Source organism: Lolium perenne, chromosome 6 (assembly GCF_019359855.2).
Source record: "Lolium perenne isolate Kyuss_39 chromosome 6, Kyuss_2.0, whole genome shotgun sequence".
Lineage (NCBI taxonomy): Eukaryota > Viridiplantae > Streptophyta > Magnoliopsida > Poales > Poaceae > Lolium > Lolium perenne.
Window position 1 is genome coordinate 36,999,862 of NC_067249.2, and position 21,900 is coordinate 37,021,761.

The window sequence follows — 21,900 nt, forward strand, 5'->3', positions numbered from 1 at the left end:
CAATGCGAGCTTTCTCCTTAGACCTTTGTACAAAGTGCATAGAGGTACCCCTTTGTGATACTTGGTTAAAACATGTGCATTGTGATGATCCGGTAGTCCAAGCTAATTAGGACAAGGTGCGGGCACTATTAGTATACTATGCATGAGGCTTGCAACTTGTAAGATATAATTTACATGATACATATGCTTTATTACTACCGTTGACAAAATTGTTTCATGTTTTCAAAATCAAAGCTCTAGCACAAATATAGCAATCGATGCTTTTCCTCTATGGAGGACCATTCTTTTACTTTCATTGTTGAGTCAGTTCACCTATTTCTCTCCACCTCAAGAAGCAAACACTTGTGTGAACTGTGCATTGATTCCTACATACTTGCTTATTGCACTTATTATATTACTCTATGTTGACAATATTCATGAGATATACATGTTATGAGTTGAAAGCAACCGCTGAAACTTAATCTTCCTTTGTGTTGCTTCAATGCCTTTACTTTGAATTATTGCTTTATGAGTTAACTCTTATGCAAGACTTATTGATGCTTGTCTTGAAGTGCTATTCATGAAAAGTCTTTGCTATATGATTCACTTGTTTACTCATGTCATATACATTGTTTTGATCGCTGCATTCACTACATATGCTTTACAAATAGTATGATCAAGGTTATGATGGCATGTCACTCCAGAAATTATCTTTGTTATCGTTTTACCTGCCGACGAGCAGAACTAAGCTTGGGGATGCTGATACGTCTCCAACGTATCGATAATTTCTTATGTTCCATGCCACATTATTGATGTTATCTACATGTTTTATGCACACTTTATGTCATATTCGTGCATTTTCTGGAACTAACCTATTAACAAGATGCCGAAGTGCCGATTCTTGTTTTCATTGTTTTTGGTTTCAGAAATCCTAGTAAGGAAATATTCTCGGAATTGGACGAAATCAACGCCCGGGGTCCTATTTTGCCACGAAGCTTCCGTAAGTCCGAAGAGGAGACGAAGTGGGGCCACGAGGTGGCCACACCCTAGGCGGCGCGGCCCACCCCTTGGCCGCGCGGCCCTATGGTGTGGGCCTCGTGCCGCCTCTGACCTACCCTTCCGCCTACTTAAAGCCTCCGTCGTGAAACCCCAAGACCGAGAGCCACGATACGGAAAACCTTCCGAGACGCCGCCGCCGCCAATCCCATCTCGGGGATTCAGGAGATCGCCTCCGGCACCCTGCCGGAGAGGGGAATCATCTCCCGGAGGACTCTACGCCGCCATGGTCGCCTCCGGAGTGATGTGTGAGTAGTCTACCCCTGGACTATGGGTCCATAGCAGTAGCTAGATGGTTGTCTTCTCCCCATTGTGCTTCATTGTCGGATCTTGTGAGCTGCCTAACATGATCAAGATCATCTATCTGTAATTCTATATGTTGCGTTTGTTGGGATCCGATGAATAGAGAATACTTGTTATGTTGATTATCAAAGTTATGTCTATGTGTTGTTTATGATCTTGCATGCTCTCCGTTATTAGTAGATGCTCTGGCCAAGTTGATGCTAGTAACTCCAAGAGGGAGTATTTATGCTCGATAGTGGGTTCATGTCTCCGTGAATCTGGATGGGTGACAAGAACCTCTAAGGTTATGGATGTGCTGTTGCCACTAGGGATAAAACATTGGTGCTATGTTCAAGGATGTAGCCACTGATTACATTACGCGCAATACTTAATGCAATTGTCTGTTGTTAGCAACTTAATACTGGAGGGGGTTCGGATGATAACCTGAAGGTGGACTTTTTAGGCATAGATGCATGCTGGATAGCGGTCTATGTACTTTGTCGTAATGCCCAATTAAATCTCACTATACTCATCATAATATGTATGTGCATGGTCATGCCCTCTTTATTTGTCAATTGCCCAACTGTAATTTGTTCACCCAACATGCTGTTTATCTTATGGGAGAGACACCTCTAGTGAACTGTGGACCCCGGTCCAATTCTCTATACTGAAATACAATCTACTGCAATACTGTTCTACTGTTTTCTGCAAACAATCATCTTCCACACAATACGGTTAATCCTTTGTTACAGCAAGCCGGTGAGATTGACAACCTCACTGTTTCGTTGGGGTAAAGTACTTTGGTTGTGTTGTGCAGGTTCCACGTTGGCGCCGGAATCCCTGGTGTTGTGCCGCACTACATCCCGCCGCCATCAACCTTCAACGTGCTTCTTGGCTCCTCCTGGTTCGATAAACCTTGGTTTCTTTCTGAGGGAAAACTTGCTGCTGTGCGCATCATACCTTCCTCTTGGGGTTCCCAACGAACGTGTGAGTTACACGCCATCATGTGGCTGTAACTTTTTAGCAAAAGCCTGACCATTCTTACTCTGAAGATATATGATCCAAAGGGCGTAGGATCTGCGTTCCCTTAGCTGTATTGTTTGTATGTTCAATTTTTCATGAAAGTTCACATACATGCAAGTGTCGGCTGGCAGAGGTCTGCTTGAGGCAAAGATCTCATTTAACCATATATATATGATGATATATAAAATTCCCTTTCACTCAAGAGCTGATTAACAATGTATGGCTTGTCTTTATATATGTTAATCCATTTTTCAATAATATATATATATATGTATATATATATATATATATATATATATATATGTAAATACATGTATGTTTTTTTCCTTGCAATCCAAGATCACCTACTTAAATAGTCTACAATAAAAAGATCTGTTGATACAATATTCAGAATTTTTACAATCCAGATATTTTATGTTTCTTTTTGAGTTCGGGACTTATATTGCTCAAGAAAACGAAAACATATATTGAATTTTTTAATCCATTAGCCTTATGGATCGAGACCCTAGCAACATTAGAGCAATGATGGGGGTTTGATATATGGGAATAAATTCTGCTTGCATATAGTGGGTGCGGTTGTCTTCTTCATTGGAAGCGTTTCAAAATGTATCAATGCTATACACAGTACATTGTTACCTACCAAGCAGTAGTGCACATGTGAAACTACACCGCTATATATTTGACAAGTATCAAGAGATAAGAGAGATTACCAGTTTCCCTTGCCCTTGTTGGTTCACCCATTCTAGAAGCAACATGCAAATATGTATGTGAACGAGGAGAAAGAGTGAGCAAAAGGGACAATGCTTTGGGAGAGGTGTAAAAAAAATTGAGGAGAGTAATTATATATCTTCCTTGGGAATAGGAGACCTTCCGGAAGACATATATGTTTGCGCACAGAGCTAGGCTACACATATGCTTTATCTTCTATCGGTTATGATCGACTGTGGGTGGGTTAGTCAGCACCTTACATATATGTTTCAGTTCCCTCGTGCTGCTGATGGAGGTGAGGGAGTGGGGGCAATGGGTGAAATGGTGACTACCATGACGAGTTTACGCAGGTGGTTTCGCAACCATGCGAAGGTCAGCAACAGAGTATTAAAATGTGACATTACAAGCCATAAACCCCCCACCCCATCTCTTAGTGTGTTGTTGTCGTTTGAGTGATCAACACAAACCACTTCATTATGCCATCGAAGCATACATCGACAAAAGCCAGTCCACGACATTGACACACGACCGTTGAAGACAATGTCAAAAGCACGAAACCAGCAGTGTTTCCCGATTTCAGAGTTCATAGGATCGTGAAAAATATGTTATATGGGAGCACAAGGGGAGAAAATATTTTGGAAACATATAATGTTCGAGGCCACCGAAATTCCCAACTTTCCCCGATATTTCGGAACATTCACGTTCAAATTTTGTCAAATTTAAATAAAATTCGGAGAAATTTGAATTTAATATGAATTTGAATGGAATATAGTCCGAAAGTCCGTGAAATTATATTTAGGTACCCAGCAAAATCACCAAAATGTGGACGAAATTTCGCTAAAATTGTGAACCTGAATACAACAAATAAGCAGTGTAGGAGAAAGCGATGCAATCGTGTTGATAATTTAGAGTAAACATACACCAAATTCCTCCTTAATTATTAAGGTAGAGAATAGTAGTAACTCCTCGATCATCTTCCTCCTTTGGATAGGTCGAACGACGACAACAAATCGGGGTTGATAAGGGTAATAGATTAGCGGGAACAAAGGAGGCGGAGCGCATGCACGCTCATGGATGGATCGGGATGCAGTTCAGAGTCTTCAGACGCGGAGGTTGAGCTGCGGCTTGCCGGCGGCGGCGCGGCGCTGGGGACTATCCATGACGGTCTCGAAGGCGCCGACGAGTGCCTGCACCCTGTTCCCCTGCCTCAGCTCCAGCAGCTTGGTCCTCGCCTCCTCGATCGCCTCGTTGCTCCGGGCCGACTCCCGCCTCTCCGTCGAGGTCGTCCTCACCCGCCTCCCCTGGAACCTCTTCACCACCTCCGCCTTGATCACCTCCTCGCGCTGCTCCTTCTCCTTCACCGCATCCTTCGCCGCCGCGATCTCATCCGCGACGTTGTCCTCCGGCGCAGGAGGAGCCGATTCCTTCTTCGGCTCCGCTTCCTCCTTGGTGGCAGAGGTCTCCTCCTGCGTGTTGTCGCGTCCCTCGTCCTTCTGCTCCGTGGCAACGGGCGCCGGCGACGGGTTCGCCTCGTGTATGATCTTCTCCGGGACGACCTCCTCCTCTTGCTGCTTTGCGACGTCACCGTCGGCGATGATCTGATCGTCCAACGAAAAGACGCTGTCGGCGTCGGAGCCCTTGCTGACGACGGACCTTGGGCTGTCCACATCGCCGCCATCCACGGCCGCCGCCGCCATCGCGTTCTTCTTGCGGCGGGACCTGCCGGATCCGCGGAAGGCGCGGGAGGCGCGCTGCATGAGCTTCCTCGGGGAAAACATCGACGAGTAGTACGACGACGAGGACGCCGACGACGGCTGCTTGGTTTTGCCTCTGGGGGTGGCCGGCGGGGTGTCGGTGGAGGTGGCCGCGATGCAGTTGATGGACGGCGCCTTGCGCGGGTACCCGGGCGCCAAGGAGGTAGAGGTGGAGGCGCGCGGCGGCTGCTTCTGAGAGGAGGCGTTGTTGCCGCTGAGCGGCGACGGGGAGGGCGCCTGCTTCGCGCTCGCGCTGCGCCGGAGCCCCGGCGCGCCGCCGTCTGCCGGTGAGTCCATGCGCTGTTTCCGCATCGATCGATCGCAAGAGACACGATGGTGTTAGTTAGGGCAAATAGATGGCAAACCCTAGGAATAAGGCTTCCAATAAATATATATCTAATTAATGTGATTTCTACTTGACGTGAAAACATGGCCAGGGAGTCTTGCAGGATAAACCCACGCGGTTTGCCAAGGAATATCCATCTCTTAAAAATGCTGTTTTGCATCTATCTAAAAAAAATGTTGCTTTGCGCCGTGTATTTGGATTTTGGACTTGCATTGTATGCAGAATTGCAGATGCTATCAATTAACTAAATTTTGAAAAAAAAGGTTTTTTCTGGAAAAATGAAAAGGTAATGTGTAGATTCGAAGTTGTGACAATTTCCAGATCTGCAATCTGCAGATTATGACAATAACTATCTGCTGTGTATATCATCTTCTTAATTGCTACTTTTTTATCATCTTGATTCATGTATTAAACTGATAAATATCCAAGTGTAAGTAGGTTTACCTTAAGACTATTCACCTTCATTTCGTCGTCCAGATAGGGAGGCGGAATTGGATGTTATAAGTGTCGCACCGCGTTAAGAGAAAGGGAGGAGGCGAAGCGCCCCATATGTAGGCCCAAATGGCCTGAGGAGATGATAATAGAGGAGTTGGCTTGCTAAGAGAGGTGGGATGAGGTAGATAAACACTCAAGGATCTATTGGTGGAAAGGAAGCCGAACAAATCGAGGAGAAGTTCATGGGTGACCTCTAGTGCTCATGGTAAGAATTGCATGGCCAGTAGTTTTTTAGGTTCCTCCCTCCTATATATGGCCTTGTGAAACTGTGGTTCCAAATAATCACATATTTTCTATTTTCCTTACTAAATTGAAGTTTATCAACGTGTCATGGGTGAGTTGTATTTCAGGTTAATATGTTTTACCACCATAACAGTACACCGATGATTTTGGAGACGGTGCGAGTGTTATTCATGATCATAACGAACAGTCACGTGCAACTAAGATTCTGTTTGGAACGCATGAATTTCACAAGTACTTCCTCCTTCCCAAAATAAGATGTTTATAATTTTTGGTTAAAGTTAAACATTTCAAAGTTTGATCCACTATATAGATAAAAGTAACAACATTTATAATTTTAAATTAATATTCTTAGAATCATCAAGAAGTATTTTTTATATCATGTGCATTTGGTATTGTAGATCGATGTTGATACTTTTTTTCTATATAATTGATCAAACATCAAAAAGTTTGACTTTGATCAAAAAATATAAGCATCCTATAGAAAGGAGGGAGTATTGTACATGGATAATTGTGGCCGGAAATTAACACCTCGTTTCTCTCCCGAGAATTGAATTTTATTCATTCAATTGGATTTCAATCCAACCCCGATAACATTTGGTTTTTGTTGTAGGATACTCCACCCTAGTTCAGATAAAATGTTTGAATGTCCTATTGGAAATTAAGTTATTCATTGTAAAATCCCATATTTTGGAAATCAAATTTCATCATCCAAAAAATGGAATCTTGTGTTCACACATAACTTTTTGGTCAAAATCCACAAAAAAATTGTCAACCATTGTTCGCTGTGGATGAGAGCTTATATTGGTCAAGGAGAAAGTATAAATATGTCGTGCACACTCTTCCGTAAATATGTAAGTCATTTATCTCTCAATGTTTCATGAAATTGTCTGAAATTTGATGGGCGATGTTCCTGCCGAGTGTCGAGGGACAATTTTCAGACTATCGGTGGTGCATTCGTGTATGCGTGTCACACATCCTTGTATATGTCACTTTTTCGTTGAACTTCGATATTAAAACATGTAACCTTTTATTTGCGCCATAAATCTTCCATGAAACCATTGGATTTAAAAAAAATGACTTGATGCATGGAGGAGCAACTTTGTGCATTTTCCGCGAATCCATGTGTCGTGTGATTATTTGGTGATATCAAACAACTGGTTTAGTTCCACGCAAAAAAAATGGTTTAGTCATATTCCAACTCCCTGGAATTGGATTTGGAATGTATAGTGCTGATTCTTGTGGCCGCCACACACTCTATAATTCAATCCCAATTCCAAAATTGTAGGCCCAACTCCTAGGTGCCAAATGAGGTGTAAAGAGATAAAAAATGGCAATTCATTTTTCAACTACTCGTACCAAATTTTAATTTTTTTTGTCCCCACAAATACATTTTTTTAGGAAACGACATAAAGCGTGTCTTGAATTTGTTCGGTGGCAAAGCACACGCGTAATCCCTTTCTTCTCCGCCACGCCCGCCCACGTCATCACGCGCCCTCCACGCGGCGACGGACGGCCACGATGCGACGCTGGAAAGCCGCGGGCATCCGTCCAACAAAACCTACGTCTACTACGTGCGCTGTGAAGTCAGTCAGTGCGAACGGAAGCTGGAAACTGCAGTTGCCAGTTGGTGCGCGCGAGGAGCGGGACAGCGCGGCGATGGCGGAGACGGGCAAGCCGAGGGTGGTGGTGGTCGGCGGCGGCATCGGCGGCGCCCTCCTCGCCAAGACCATGGAGCCCGACGCCGACGTCGTCCTCCTCGATCCGTAAGCGCTCCCTCCGCTCCGCCTGCCCCCCGAGAATTTCCTTCTCGCGCGCACCATGTGCTTGTGGAAATGCCGGCATGTTTCTTTTAGCCGGTTGTATGATGAATCCTCGCGATTGTCGAGGCATGTCTTAGCCTTGGAGCTAGAGTCCTGGATGTTCTTCTCCTGAGGGGGAACATCCATGGTCTGAATACTGGGTTCAGGATCCCACATCTTTCTGATTTAATCTCTGTCGTCAGAGAAATACAGCAACGTTTAGATATCATGCTCCGCCATTTTCTTACGCTTTGCGTTCTGTCACGCACTGTAGTATCTCTCTGAATTAGAGCTGTAGAGGATTGATGCCGATTATGCCAACTGAAGTTTCGAAATTGTGGGGAGTGAACGGATGATAAAACGACAGCCAAAAGATGGCACCAGATCTCATTAAACAAGTTGTGCTAAGATTTCGGCGTACTGGTTTAGCCACATTTATGTGTGAGCAGTATAGATGATGTTTTTTCTCGATGTATCTGTTAATGTATAGGAAGTTTTGCAAGCACTCACTGGCTCCAAAATTGTAGCACTTGAGCCATCTACATACAGATCAATAATGCTAAAGATCTTGCTGTGTGATCTTTACACTGAAATGACTTCATACCCTTTAGGCCTTGTTTGGTAGAAGAGTTTTTGTGGGGATTAGTGGGGATAATCCCCGCAGGGATAGGGTGAAACCCTTGCCTTCACCCAATCCTCTAGAATTGCCAAATCTTTCTGCTTTAATTTCTGGCGTCAGAGAAATACATCAATCATACACTGCCATATTCTTGCGATTTGTGTTCTTTCACGCACTGGAGTATCTCTCTGAATTAGAGATATTGAGGATTATGGCAGTCTATGCCAACTGAAAGTTTCGGAATTGTGGGGAGTGACCGGTTGATAAAATGACAGTCAAAACATGACACGAGATCTGACTGTACAAATTGTGCTAAGAATGCCATTGCCATGTACTACTGTTTTATCCACACTTATGAGTGAGCAGTATAACTGAGTGTGCTAAGAATATTGTTATAGGAAGTTTCACAAGCACTCACTGGTCCGAAATCGTAGCACTTGAACCTTCTACATACAGATTCAATTATGCTAAAGATCCTGTTATGTGATCTTTACACTGAAATGGCTTCATATGCTTTGGTAGTATTAGCTACTTCTTTGGAATTGAATGTTTGCTCATGAAAAATTCTTCTTCTAATGGCAGGAAGGAGTACATGGAGATCAGCTGGGCCGAACTGAGATCAATGGTTGAGCCATCTTTTGCTGAGAGATCATTAATCTATCACAAAGATTACCTCACCACCGCAACCATTGTAACATCTTCTGCAGTCAATATCACCGAGGATTCTGTCCTGACTGCTGATGGTCAATCTCTTGCATATGATTATCTCGTTGTCGCGACTGGCCATGTGCTGGCCTCTCCAGGAAGCAGAGCAGAGAGGCTTACAGAATTCCAGAGAGGTAACTGGAGTCTAACCACATACGAAAATATACTATGTTTTGTGGCCTATTTCTCTTACTTATGCCTTCTCATCTTTGAACAGATAGTGGAAAGATAAAATCATCAGAGTCTGTCTTGATTATTGGAGGTGGTCCAACTGGAGTTGAACTTGCTGCAGAGATTGCAGTAGACTATCCAGACAAGAAGGTGACCATTGTACACAGAGGATCACGGTTACTTGAATTTATTGATCAGAAGGCCTCAAAGAAGTGTCTTGATTGGCTGACTTCCAAGAAAGTAGATGTGCTTTTCAAGCAATCAGTTGACTTGGATTCATTATCCAACACAGAGAAGCTCTACAAAACATCAAGTGGAGAAACAGTAACAGCTGATTGCCACTTTTTGTGTATTGGTAAGCCACTGAGTTCATCGTGGTTACATGATACCATCCTAAAGGAATCTTTGGACAACAAGGGAAGACTAATGGTGGAAAAGGATCTAAGAGTCAAGGGTTATAATAACATTTTTGCAATTGGTGACATCACAGATATTCCTGTAAGTCTACGCTTCAAATTTCATGATTGTTCTGTTTATTAATTCCTTTTCAATTGAGAATGTTATGTTCTCTTCATGTTGACTCATCTCATTGTTGCAAACCAGTATTAACTTGCATATATTAGCAATCCTTTGTCCTAAGAGCGAGATGTGACCAAACTTTGCAGAGTAAATGTTCTGCATGAACGCATTTGTTTGAAGGCTGTTAGATTGGTCTCAGCAATTCAGCACTCTGATGAATATGCAGGCCTTCCATGTCTAAAATCATTTTTTCAGACACAAGTTTGTTCCACATGCAATTCATATCTGAACCTAAGATCCCATGTAACTTCATATATTCACATAAAGACACTGATACTTTCTGAAAACTCTAAAGAATTCCATTTTTTGCTGTCGTTCTTCCACCTTCTAATGAACTGATACACATCAGACTGTCCGTTCAAGTTGTCTGCTTCTTTAAGATATATATACTCCCTCCGTCCCAAAATATAAGGCGCCTAAGATTAGTCAAAAGTCAACATTTTCTAACTTTGACCAAGTTTATACACAAAAATATAAACATTTACTATACTAAATCAATATCAATAGATTCAACATAAAGTATATTTTCTCGAAGTATCCATTCAATATTGTAGATATGGATATTTTTTCCTAATTTTTTTTGTCAAAGTTAGTAAGGTTTGACTTTTGACTAATCTTAGATGCCTTATGTTTTGGCGTGGAGTGTCATTCTATTTTAATGGTGAGTGCCAATAGTATTACTCCCATGGGGAAGAACTTGTTCATCTAGTGGATATACACCTATCTTTAAATTTCGGGTTTCTCCATTTCGGCATAATTGATCAAACTTCACCAAATTTAAATGTTTGCTGCGGTAATTCATATGCGGAATGCACCACGAGAATACTGCAATAACTTTCACTAATGTCCAGGAAATCAAACAAGGGTACCTTGCCCAGAAACATGCGCTGCTGGTGGCAAAGAACCTGAAGCTGCTGATCAAGGGCTCTCCAGCGAGCAAGATGGCAACCTACAGCACCGGCTACCCGCTGGCCATAGTCTCTCTCGGAAGGAAAGAAGGGCTGGCCCAGCTACCGTTCGTGACGCTCACCGGGTGCATACCAGGGATGCTCAAATCCAAAGACCTGTTCGTCGGCAAGACAAGGAAGCAGATGGGTCTGGATGCTTGAGCTGCGGCCCAGGGAATCATGGGTTTTAATTGTCCCCTCGTGGGTGATCTTCAAACAGACAAATAAACTTGTGGCTGCACATATATATATTTGTATCTGTGCAGGTAAATGTTGGTGGTGTGTTGTGAATGGTGATGAAGCTTTAGACAAAGCGTGTGTACATGTATACCAAAACCTGTGTGCATCTTGTTTGTTGGCGGTTAAATTGTGTTTTTCTTGCTAGTGATGACACTCATGAATGAATTCCAGCAATTGCTCTTTGATGCCCGCGGGGCCTCTGAAATGAAAAATTAGGTACAGATGCTGACATGCCTCTCAATGCCACGCATATTTGTGCATATATTTTCACTGAAAGAAGTTCTGCATGGTCCCAAACCGGATGTAACATGACGGCGCTTTCTCGGAAAGTAAAAGAGAAAGCAGCAGCCTGACCCTGAGGCTTGCCAGGCACAGTTGTTGCATTGAGGATGGGAACAGTTTGGTAGTTTCTTTCCCTCTTTTCTGCCGTCGCCATGTCCTGTCTTTCATGAAACATCAGCAGGGGAAGACATGTCACGTCGTTCTGAATGTCTGATCTCTGAGAATGCGTGATGGATACCCCCAAATAACCCAGCTTGTCTTTTTTTTGCAGTCCCATCCAGTGCACTTTCTATGTCTTCAACTTTCGCGCGACAGGTTACATGAGGAGCTAGCCGGGATTTACAATCTCGTGTGTCCATGATCAGCAGCTTCAGGTTTGTAATGATGAAACTACTATTGAAAGTAACTAGCACTGTATCAGAAAATAGGTCTTTAGGGCATCTCCAACCGGGCGACCCATCCCGCGCCCGCGCGTCCGGATGGGTCGAAACGGACAAAAACCCGGCCCAACGCGGGGACGCACCGCAAAAGCGGACGGCCGCAGCGTCCGGAACGACGCAAACCCGGCCCAAATCTGGGCTAGGTTTGCGTGGCCGCGGATGGCACGCGCCGTCCGCTCGCGTCCGCGCGCTGGTCGCCTCGTCTCCCTTGGGCCCACCCGTCGGTGACCAGGGGAGTCTATTAAATGGGGACTGGAGGGGATCTGGCCCTCCACTCCAGTCCCCACTCCACTCCCGCAGCGAAACCGCCGCCATGGCCCCGAAGCGGGTTTTCGCCGGAGCCAACGACGACGAGGCGAGCAGCAGCCGGCGTCGTCCGCCGGCGCTGCGACCATCGTGCGGAAACCGAGGCGGCCTCCACATCGGAGAGGCCGCCCGCGGCGGCGCGGCATTGCCGCAACCGCCGCCGCTGCTGCTCGAGCCCAAGCCCGAGTCCTCGGAGGAGGACCGGACCTCCGCGCCGCCCTCATCATCTCGGCGGCGGAGGAGGAGGCGAAATGGCCGCAACTCCATGCGGCCATTCGCACCTCCGAAATGGAGGAGGCGGCGCGGCGGGGAGGTGGAGGACGCGGAGGGCTGGGAGCTCTCGCCCGAGCCCTCCGGGCGCGACGGGAGGAGGAGGAGGAGGCGGCGCGGCGGGAGGAGGCCGGGCGCCGCGCCGGCGGCAGCAGCGCGCCGCCAGAGGAGAGGTGCCGCCGGCCCCGGAGGCGGCGCCAGGAGGACAGGGGCAGCCGCGGCGGCGGAGAGGCAGCGGCGCCTCCAGCGGCGCGGGTGGCGGCGCGGGTGGCTCCGGACCCCCACTCGCCGTGGGAGGAGGCCCCGTGGTCTCCCTGGCCGGAGTCCCCGGCGCGGTCGAGCCACAACAGTGCCTCGCCGCCCGGGGACCTCGACGACGTCGCCGACGACGCCCACAGGGGCTAGGCGGCGCACCGGCGCCCACCGCGCCGCCGACCAAACCCTAGAGGGTTTTTTATTTTCTGTTTATATTTTAGTTTAAATTTAAAAGCCCATATAGGGGCTTCTTTTGTTAGTTTTATTTGCCCAAAATAGGGCTATGTACTAAATTTGCCCAAAATAGGGCATATGTTTAATCAAATATCGTTTAAATTTGCCATTTTCATTTTGTTTTCGTGTTTCTCCAATTTGCGATGCGTCCGCGCGTTGGACGCAGCGCGCGACCCAAACGGACACGCGGACGCGGGGCGCTGTCCGCGTGTCCGGGCGGCGACCCAAACGGCCCAAAACGGACAGCCTAGCGCGTCCGTTTGGGTCGCCCGGCTGGAGATGGCCTTAGTTCTTTACCTCCAAAGCTAGTGCACCGACAACAGTTCTCGCGGTGTGATAGACCATCCTCGCAGAGTCAGAGGACTTGACCCGAACCTTCTGAAAATTTCTAAACAGACCTTACTTCTGTGTAGTCATTTCAAATTCAGTCATCCAAGTTCTTGTCTTGCCAGTGTACCTGCCCTGTCTCTGGACGAGGTACGACCACCAAAACGAGACTGACTGGCTAAAAACATCTGCACCGGTGCTCCCCAAATAATCACCGGGCAGAGGCGCCAGCACTAGCGTATGAAGGACGCCGGCGCTGCATCTTCTATTTGGGGGTGTTATTCCCACACCGGCGCCTCCAAAACGGCGGCCACAATAGATGATTTAAATTAAAATCTTAAATAAAAGCATAGAAAATCGAATAAAGATGAGAAACTTTCCACACACCGTTTGGCACATGGTTTACACAAACTAACACATAATTTGGCACATGGTTTTACACAAACTACACATAGTTAGGCATATGATTTTACACAAACTAATACATAGTTTGGGACATGGTTTACACAAACTAATACATAATTTGGACCATGGTTGACACATATTTAAAACATTGCAAGACGAGGAAACCTAACTAGTGTTGGCATCGCAGATTTCGTCTGCGGAAACTGCACCGCCGCTGCGTGCTAATAACTTCCGTCGTGAGGTAGGCGACGGTTAAGTTAAAATTAAATGTACCGCTGACGCATCGGCCCCGCCACTTCCCACATCCAAAATTTACCGCCTCGCGAGGCGCCGGCGCGTCCGATTCACGCATTTCGCCATGGGGCTGGCACGGTGTTGCCGGCGCTTCTATTGGGCTCAAAAAATCACCGGCGCTATTTGGGGCGCGTTGGTGTGAGCCCGTTTTCGCTATCGGCGCCGCTATGGGGGGCGCCGGTGGAGATGCTCTAAACGCAGACCGAGATACATGTAGTCCATATATTTTAAACCATTTAAAAATTATGTTTGAAAGTTTTTTTAAAAAAAATATACAAAAACCGTAGAGACAGCCAATAATGTATACTACAAGCATGTAAAATCTCAATACAAACAACTTTATATCTCAGACTATACAAAAAAGATAAAATCTGACAAATTATATTATGTTGAAATGTGCACTATTCACTACTATCTCTATATCTTCGATTTTTCTAAATATGGTTATATGTAAATAGTGTCTAGATACATCAGATTTAGACAAATATAAAACATCTATTTATGGACGAAGAGAGTATAATTTGTCTGATTTTATTGTTTTTGTGTAGCCTAGAATATAATGTGGTTTGCGTGCTTGTATGTAGTACACATTATTGGCTACCTCCAAAATTTTGTTTCACAAGTTTTCTAAAACTTTAATGTACAAATATAAATAATAAAAGGGTAGATATGCCCGGCCTCCATTTGTTTTCAAGGCAAATTCGACGTGCGCTGACCCTACAAGCCGGACATGACGCATCTATTGTTGTCCGATTCGTGAAGTCCGTGGGCTGCAAACACGTAAAACCTGATCCCTCGACCCAGATAGCAACAACATATGTTTGTGTATTTCGAGCAAAAGCCATCTTGTCCTTAATCTTCCAATCATGAAAGCTTATCACACATCAGGTTGACGCCATCACTCCAACCACTCCGCCACAAGAGTACAAGCCCACAACCACATTTTCCTGCACGCAATTAACACCACGAACCCTTGATTGTCCTATTCATCCGTGGCAATGCGCCGCAGGTCCTGCACACCCGTTGTCGATCGTAGTGCTGAATTTGATGAACAATTTGAACATATAGTAATACGTCCTCCAGACAGGATCCGCCTAGTGCGGTTTCAGGTGGTCTGCCGAATCATTTCGTGGAGACACGCTCCCTTTACGCACCATATTATAATATAATAAATCATCTTCGCTTGGATCGTGCCGAATTAGTGCTGCCTAAGTGGGGTGATTAGTTTGAGTTAGAAGAAGATTCCACTAATTAAGCGGCTAAGGCCTGACGGACAGCACGCCATGCGCACTCATCATATTCGTGTCCATGGGATCACATGATCTCAAGTTTGACATGATACCACTTTTTAAAATCTAAATTTACAAGTTTCTATAAATTTCAAAAAAAATAGAGTGTTCACAAGATTTGTGTTACATTTCCTACAATTTAATCTCCGCTAAATGTGACGTTTCGAAGGAGTTTAATTGCTCGAAGCTTCCATAATGAAATGTTTCGCTACATTGATCCAACTAACTCAAGGGTATGGAAAATTTCGATGAAACCTACATGGAAGTGAAAAAATCTTAATAGACTCCATGTATAGAGAATTTGTTTAAAATATATCCATTTTTAGGTAATTATTTTAAGTCAGAGAAGTAATGGTAATTGAAAAATGAAGATATCAACAAAAGCTAAAAAAAATCTTTTTACCTTTGCAGAGGAGTAATCTTCAACCTCGCAAAATGTAGTGGTTCGTAACCACAATATGTGTATTTTGTCATCATGAAAAGCAATCAAACATTTCTTCTTCTAGCGCAAATTTGAAAAATATGTATATGTTACAGCTATTTCAAGATACATACGTATCAATACATTAAAATGCATCTAGATACATTCATATCTAGAAAATTTAGATCGAAGGTAATAGATTGTAACCACCATGTAGTGGGACGCGAATTTTTTGGCACATGGGTGGTATGCACCCCATAAACCAAAAATTCGTAGTAATTTCAAATATTGAAAAATAAACAGATTTTCCTAGAAACAAAAGATGGTAAAGTATTGCAATCGTATATAAATGTTGGGGTTTAAAATGATTCCCATGATATCCTATGCAAAAAGAAAAATTTACGACGAATATAGTGTGGGATAGTACATAGACATGAGGTTTTTCGATTCCGTCTTTTTTACCCAAAGCAGAATGGTAGTAAGTTTCTCGGGAAATATTTTTTAAAACAGTACTATACTTGATCTCTTTGTTACTAGAAAACATTTGCATTATTTTTTATAATAATTTTGAATTAATGTTTTTTTATGTATGGGGTGCTGGCAGCAATGAGCATGAATGTACTTTGCCCATAAAGTGTTGCTAATATTGTTTGCACCTGGTTACGTAGAATTGATCACATTCGTAGATTTTTTTCTATTAGAATGAAAACGTTTGCCGTTATTTGATCAATTTAGATATATAAAAATGATTAAAAAAGTAATGATAATTTTTTTCTCTAATGCCAGTTATCTAGGGGTGCACATGTTTGATCCTTCAAGCATTTTCTTTACAACGTTTGGAAAATCGTGGCCTACTTACGAAGGTGTCTAATCGGTGGAAGGACACGACAAGAGTTATTTTATCTGGCATAGATGGCAATTGAATATATCTATGGGTGTGTTTGGTTCCACGCCAGTGTCGACCCTACCAAAAAATTGGCTCGCTTGTGATCATAAGGTGCTGCTTGGTTGGGCTCTAAATATTTGGCGAGCCCTAGGCAGCCTCTGTCAGTACAATTTCACGCCAATTCCTGGGCAAGTTGAGGGCGGCCAAATCTTGCGCCAAAATTTTGGCTGCCAAATGTTGGCAGGGCACGTGAGGGCACAATCCAAACAGACCCTATATATGTTAAATCGTATCTACATCTATTTAAAATTTAATAATTCGAAAATATACATTTATTTATAGATAGAGTCCATCGTGTCGAGCCGAGCTGTCTGTCGGTTTTGGTGACAACACGAGTGCACCGAAACCCTGTGAACCACGGTGCAAAACACCACTCGTGTGTGTGCACGCACTGTTTTGTTTTGCCTAGTAGAGACTGAATCGGCCTTTTCCGTCACGTGTACGCCTAGTCCTCCGGCGAATTTTTTTTAAATAATACGAATTTTTTATTTAATTCCAGGACTATCACGCGTTTTCAAAATTTTCCAAAAGTGTGACTCGGTCGGATTATAGCAAGCCGATCGGCCGGCAGCAGGCCGACTGGGTGTCGGCTGCAGGGGGCCGTCGGGTTGTGAGACTCGTTGGTCGATAGATGACCAACTGGTCAGCTACAGACCAATTGGTCAGCTACAGACCAGTTGGTCAGCTACAGACCAATTGGTTTGCTACAGACCAATTGGTTAGATTATTTGCATGGATGTATTTTCTTCGTTTGCAGCTTATGGTTAGCAGAGGTATAGCTGAAGGTACTTATGGCGTCATTTTTAAGCGGTACAACATACTGATACATAGTTCATACATGAAGTCTGATACATAGGTGATGCATACATAAATGTCTGATACATAGATACATAAATGTCTGAGACTATGGACGGCGTCTGGGGTTTCGTGGAGGCGGCGTAGTACGGGGTGTCCAACCGAACCTGTCCGGGGCCCTGGTTATGCGAGCAGGGATCCAGGACCCGGACTCGGGGTCGTACTGTGTCTCCTGTGTGGGCTGTGGTGGAGGAGTCTGCATACCGACATAGTTCTGCTGCGTGCTGTAGTACTCCATGTGCTCAGGATCCTGATCACTAGCTCCCCATGAAGGATTGGACGCAGTGTGCTGCGAGTATCCTGTGCCACGAAACATAAGTGATGTCAAACTAAGTGGAGTATAGTCTATATGGAACACAATATATAGAATAGTACATACCCTGTGTGTATCCTGCTCCTCCCATGAAAGGGGCCTGCTGTTGCTGCCACTGGTCGAAAGCAGCTTGCTGCTGAAAGTCGTCGAAGAAACCGTGACGCTGGTACTGAAAGTCATCGACGGAAGGAGTGTGCTGCTGCTGCCACGACGAACCTCCTGCCTGGTCAGGAGGTGGTGGTCTGGGTGTCGGCGTCGGTGTGAGACGTGGCCGTGATCCGTGGTGCTGGTACTGATAGTCGTCGACGGAAGGAGTGTGCTGCTGCCACGACGAACCTCCTGCCCGATCAGGAGGTGGTGGTCTGGGTGTTGCGGTCGGTGTGAGATGTGGCCGTCGCTGCTGCTGCTGTGTGGAGGGTCGCGGTGGAAGGAGGTGGCGCTGAACGACGTCGGAACTACGGCTGCATGTGATAGCCGAGTAGATCCCGCGTAGCTTGTCCTCGAGACGCCTCAACCAGGACACATGTTGGTCACGCTGCAGAAGAGGTGCACTGGACACTTGACGTGTGTACCGAGCGACTTCATCCTGTAAGTCCGCAGTCAGCTGACCCTGAAAAATCATGGTAGCATATAAATCGTAGAACCCAATAGATAAACGACAAGTATGAGGGTGGAATAGAAAGTTGTACGTACCGCATGCTGTCGACTACCGGCTGTGGACTGAGTCGGGTACATATCGTGCATAGACGCAGGTGGCGCCTGAGCTGGATCAGTCGGCGCGATGAGGCGCACTCGCGTGGCTGCAGTGTACCTCTGCAGATATGCGGCAAACTCCTGTGGGTCAAACTGCTCATCGTTCGGCCAGACGTGTGTTGTCGCGCCATCCCACTCAGCAACATACGAGCCAACGCGCTGAAGCCACCATGTCGACGAGTGGCTAGTACCCTTCCTGTTGTACCTGCAGAAAATAATTGTGAGAGTTAGTCGAACCATGATGAACAGGCATAAACTTAGCGACGCTCAGAACTTACTTGTGGACGTAGGCAGGGAGAGGTGCTATCGGTGGTGGAGGATCGACCAGCTGCCGAGAGCCGAACTGCCTCATGATCCTCTGCTGGGCCATTATCTCCACGGACACATCGAAGATGATCTTCGACTGTGTCATCCGATCTGCACAATCTCTATAACAGAGGTTAGAGATCCCGCCGGGGTACCTTTCATGCACGGCGGCGGCCATATAGGGCTGCCAGATCACCGCCCTATCATCGAGCACGTCGAACTGCTCGGTGAACGAAGGGTAGCAGTTCCTGACCTGGTCGCGAGCAAATCGTCTCTGCAAAGAGAAATAGTCAGTACTCGTGCAAAACTATAAATTACGAAGGAACTATGTTCGACAGTCTACATACCTCGCGACGTGTCCAAAGTATGCCGAAAGTAGGCATGTCGATGTGGTCCGGATCAGCCAACTCGTTTGCCCCAAAAGGGCGCTCAGCATCTATGTCTGGCCGACCAATCGGGAACCTCTCCCAGGACCACAGCTGCAAGAACAATGGGCAGCCAAGAATCCCAGACTTGGGAGAGACAAGTGTACAAGCATTGCACAAACCTCGGTATGTGGCTGCTAAAACCGCGGAACCCCAACTCCGCTGTATGATGTCGTCGGCGGTTTGTGCCTCTGCTATCTCCAGTGCAATGGGGATGAAGCGCCTGCTGATGGTGGTCTGATGGTTCTCTGTGAACATGACCTTCCCAAGCAGCCACAATATGTACGCCTCGAGACTCCTAGTGATTTGTGCCTCACTCATCGGCGGTGTGAACTGTGAAACCTACAACCATGAAAAAAAGGATGTTAGTTATAACAACGCAATAACCATAAATAAATTTGTTATAACAATGGTTACCTCGAAGTTCAGTAACCAGTCACACTTTGGACCGTGGTCCTCACAGAGAAACTCAGTCTGGCCCGCACGAGTTCCCTCAAAACGTGCACGCATTTCTTCATCCCAAAGCACTGGTTCTGCCAGCGGGCCTATGGGCTGACCCGCCAACGGTAGGCCCAGTAAGAAAGACACGTCCTGGAGAGTAGGGGCCATCTCTCCCCATCGAAAGTGGAACGTGTGTGTCTCGGGCCTCCACCGATCCACCAGGCTGGTCAGTAGGGAGTGGTCCTGCTGAAGGCGCTTGATCGGTGTGCCTACTCGCTCACCGATGACCTCTGACCTAGTGGCCTCAACCAACCGTGCAAAAGGTAGAAGTCCAGCCCACTTCAACCTACAAAATCATATAAGAATCCAATTAGTATGTGCCAGTACTTCAAATTGAATATACCAAATAAATCCCACATACCTCTGAACCCAACCGGGGTGTATCTGCCAATTTTGATTACCCCCGCGTGTCACCATTGGTGACAAGCTATTAGGGTTGGCCTCTAGCTTGGCCGCACGGTGCACCCTCTCAATGTCCCTATTGAGCAATGATCTTCCTGCCATTTCTGCAAACAACAAAACAGTCGTTATTACTCATTACAAATGATAACATAACACAGATATAAATTATTGTAACGTACATGACCATAATTTCACATTTCAAATTGCAAAGTAGTTCCATACTTATTACAAATTCATTGTTCAGTACATAAATTCAAGTAACATAGTTTCACATTTGAAATTGCAAAGTAGTTCCATACTTATTACAAATTCGTTGTTCAGTACATAAATTCAAGTAACATAGTTTCACATTTGAAATTGCAAAGTAGTTCCATACTTATTACAAATTCGTTGTTCAGTACATAAAATTGCAAATAAGTTCCAAAGTAGCGCCTCGCCGCCTAGTTTCTTCCCCTCCCGCGACGTCCCCTTCTACCTCGCTGCCCCCTTCCTGCAGGGCCAATGCCGAAGGTTGTACAATTAGTGTCCCAATGGCCAAATTGATTGCATAGGAAACATTGTCTCGTTGGCCCTCCAGCTTCAGATTCATCCATATCATTCCGGATGCGCTGCGATGGCCGTCTACCGATGCCTGTCCTCGGTAAGCGTTGGGTTTGGGATATATCGCCTTTCACCGGGGTTTACAAGTGTTGAAATTTCCCATTGACCGAAATCCTTCCAGCTCACCGGTCCAGGTGTTGAGCACGGCCTCCTTCAGATAATACGGAGAGACGAACGAGATTTCCGACATCCCCAGGACACCACAAACAGCTAACACATGTGAGCAAGGAAGATGAAGCAACTTTGGTTTGTTGCATGTGCACTCGCAAGTTGGCCATTCTTCATTGCCAATTTTCACATCATGTGTTCGCTGCGGATTCCCACACCCGAACCTATCTGTAGGTAAGCGGACTTCGTACCTTCTTTCCACATTACCAATTTGAACAACAGCGAGATGCTTAGCTTTCTCCTTCTTCTTATGCATGTACTCCATAATCTTCGAACAATATGGTGTGGCTGGTCTGTTCACCATGTGCATCCGAGCCTTCTCACGTCTCTCTCTGTAATATTTAACTGTGCCCATGAAAATACCCTCTACTATAGCTGTAAGTGGCAAAGCTCTGTTGCCTCTCAGCACAAAGTTATACGACTCTGCGAGGTTGGTTGTCATGACGCCGTATCTAGCTCCATGTGTGTCGTGCAACAAAGACCACCTCTCTGTAGGCTCATGCTCTATCCACTGCTCAAAGTTTTTAATCTGCCTTCCCTGCCTTCTCCTTGTTCCGGGCGGGTCAAATCCGGGCAAGTCGCACAGACCTTCGGGTGCCTCATAAACTGGTGCTTCTACCGCTGTTGTTCCTGCTGCAACTGCCTGCATATGTGCTGCTATGTTTGCATCTCGAGCTCCTTTCCTCTGCACAACTAGTTTCTTCGTTAACTCCTGCACTTTGCTACGCAAAAAATTATACTTCCACTGCTGGTTCTGGATGCACAACCGCTTGAAGACATTCATAAGGGGCTTGTTCCTGAATTGTGTGTAAAAATTGGCCCCCAGGTGGCGCATGCACCAACGGCTCTCAATGTCAATCCATGGCGTTTCTTGCCCAGGCTCTTTCAGTGTCTTAATAGCTTTCAGTATACCTGCATGCCTGTCATGAAGGATGCAAACATTCGGCTTGTCCTTTACAATTGAAATCTTCAAGCACTTTGAAAAACCATAACCAGCTTTCGGTGTTCTCACTCTCCACGAAAGCAAAAGCGAGTGGCACGATTTGATTGTTTCCGTCCATTCCAATGGCGGTTAAGATTTGACCCTTGTGACCGACTCGAGAAACGTGTCGTCGACACATAACACGGGTCGACGATTAATCTGAATGATTCGATGCATACA

At 45.6% G+C, this 21,900-nt stretch overlaps 2 protein-coding genes and 1 long non-coding RNA gene across 3 annotated transcripts; 1 reads left to right on the forward strand and 2 right to left on the reverse strand.

The window, feature by feature from the left end:
• Positions 1 to 3,922: 3,922 nt before the first annotated feature.
• LOC127308343 (uncharacterized) lies at positions 3,923 to 5,760 on the reverse strand. The gene is made up of 2 exons (XM_051339147.2): positions 5,593 to 5,760; positions 3,923 to 5,102 (listed from the first exon to the last, which is right to left on the reverse strand). Exons 1-2 carry the CDS (start codon positions 5,611 to 5,613, stop codon positions 4,149 to 4,151), a joined length of 975 nt encoding a protein of 324 aa, XP_051195107.1. The 5' UTR covers positions 5,614 to 5,760; the 3' UTR covers positions 3,923 to 4,148.
• A 1,701-nt stretch (positions 5,761 to 7,461) lies between these two features.
• On the forward strand, positions 7,462 to 11,090 carry LOC127308342 (uncharacterized). The gene is made up of 4 exons (XM_051339146.2): positions 7,462 to 7,649; positions 8,887 to 9,143; positions 9,227 to 9,678; positions 10,611 to 11,090. The coding sequence occupies exons 1-4, from the start codon at positions 7,543 to 7,545 to the stop codon at positions 10,866 to 10,868; spliced, it is 1,074 nt and encodes a 357-aa protein (XP_051195106.1). The 5' UTR covers positions 7,462 to 7,542; the 3' UTR covers positions 10,869 to 11,090.
• A 6,142-nt stretch (positions 11,091 to 17,232) lies between these two features.
• Positions 17,233 to 17,980, reverse strand: LOC127308341 (uncharacterized). The gene is made up of 2 exons (XR_011746296.1): positions 17,650 to 17,980; positions 17,233 to 17,570 (listed from the first exon to the last, which is right to left on the reverse strand). It is a non-coding gene; the product is annotated as an uncharacterized lncRNA (long non-coding RNA).
• Between the last annotated feature and the right edge of the window lie 3,920 nt (positions 17,981 to 21,900).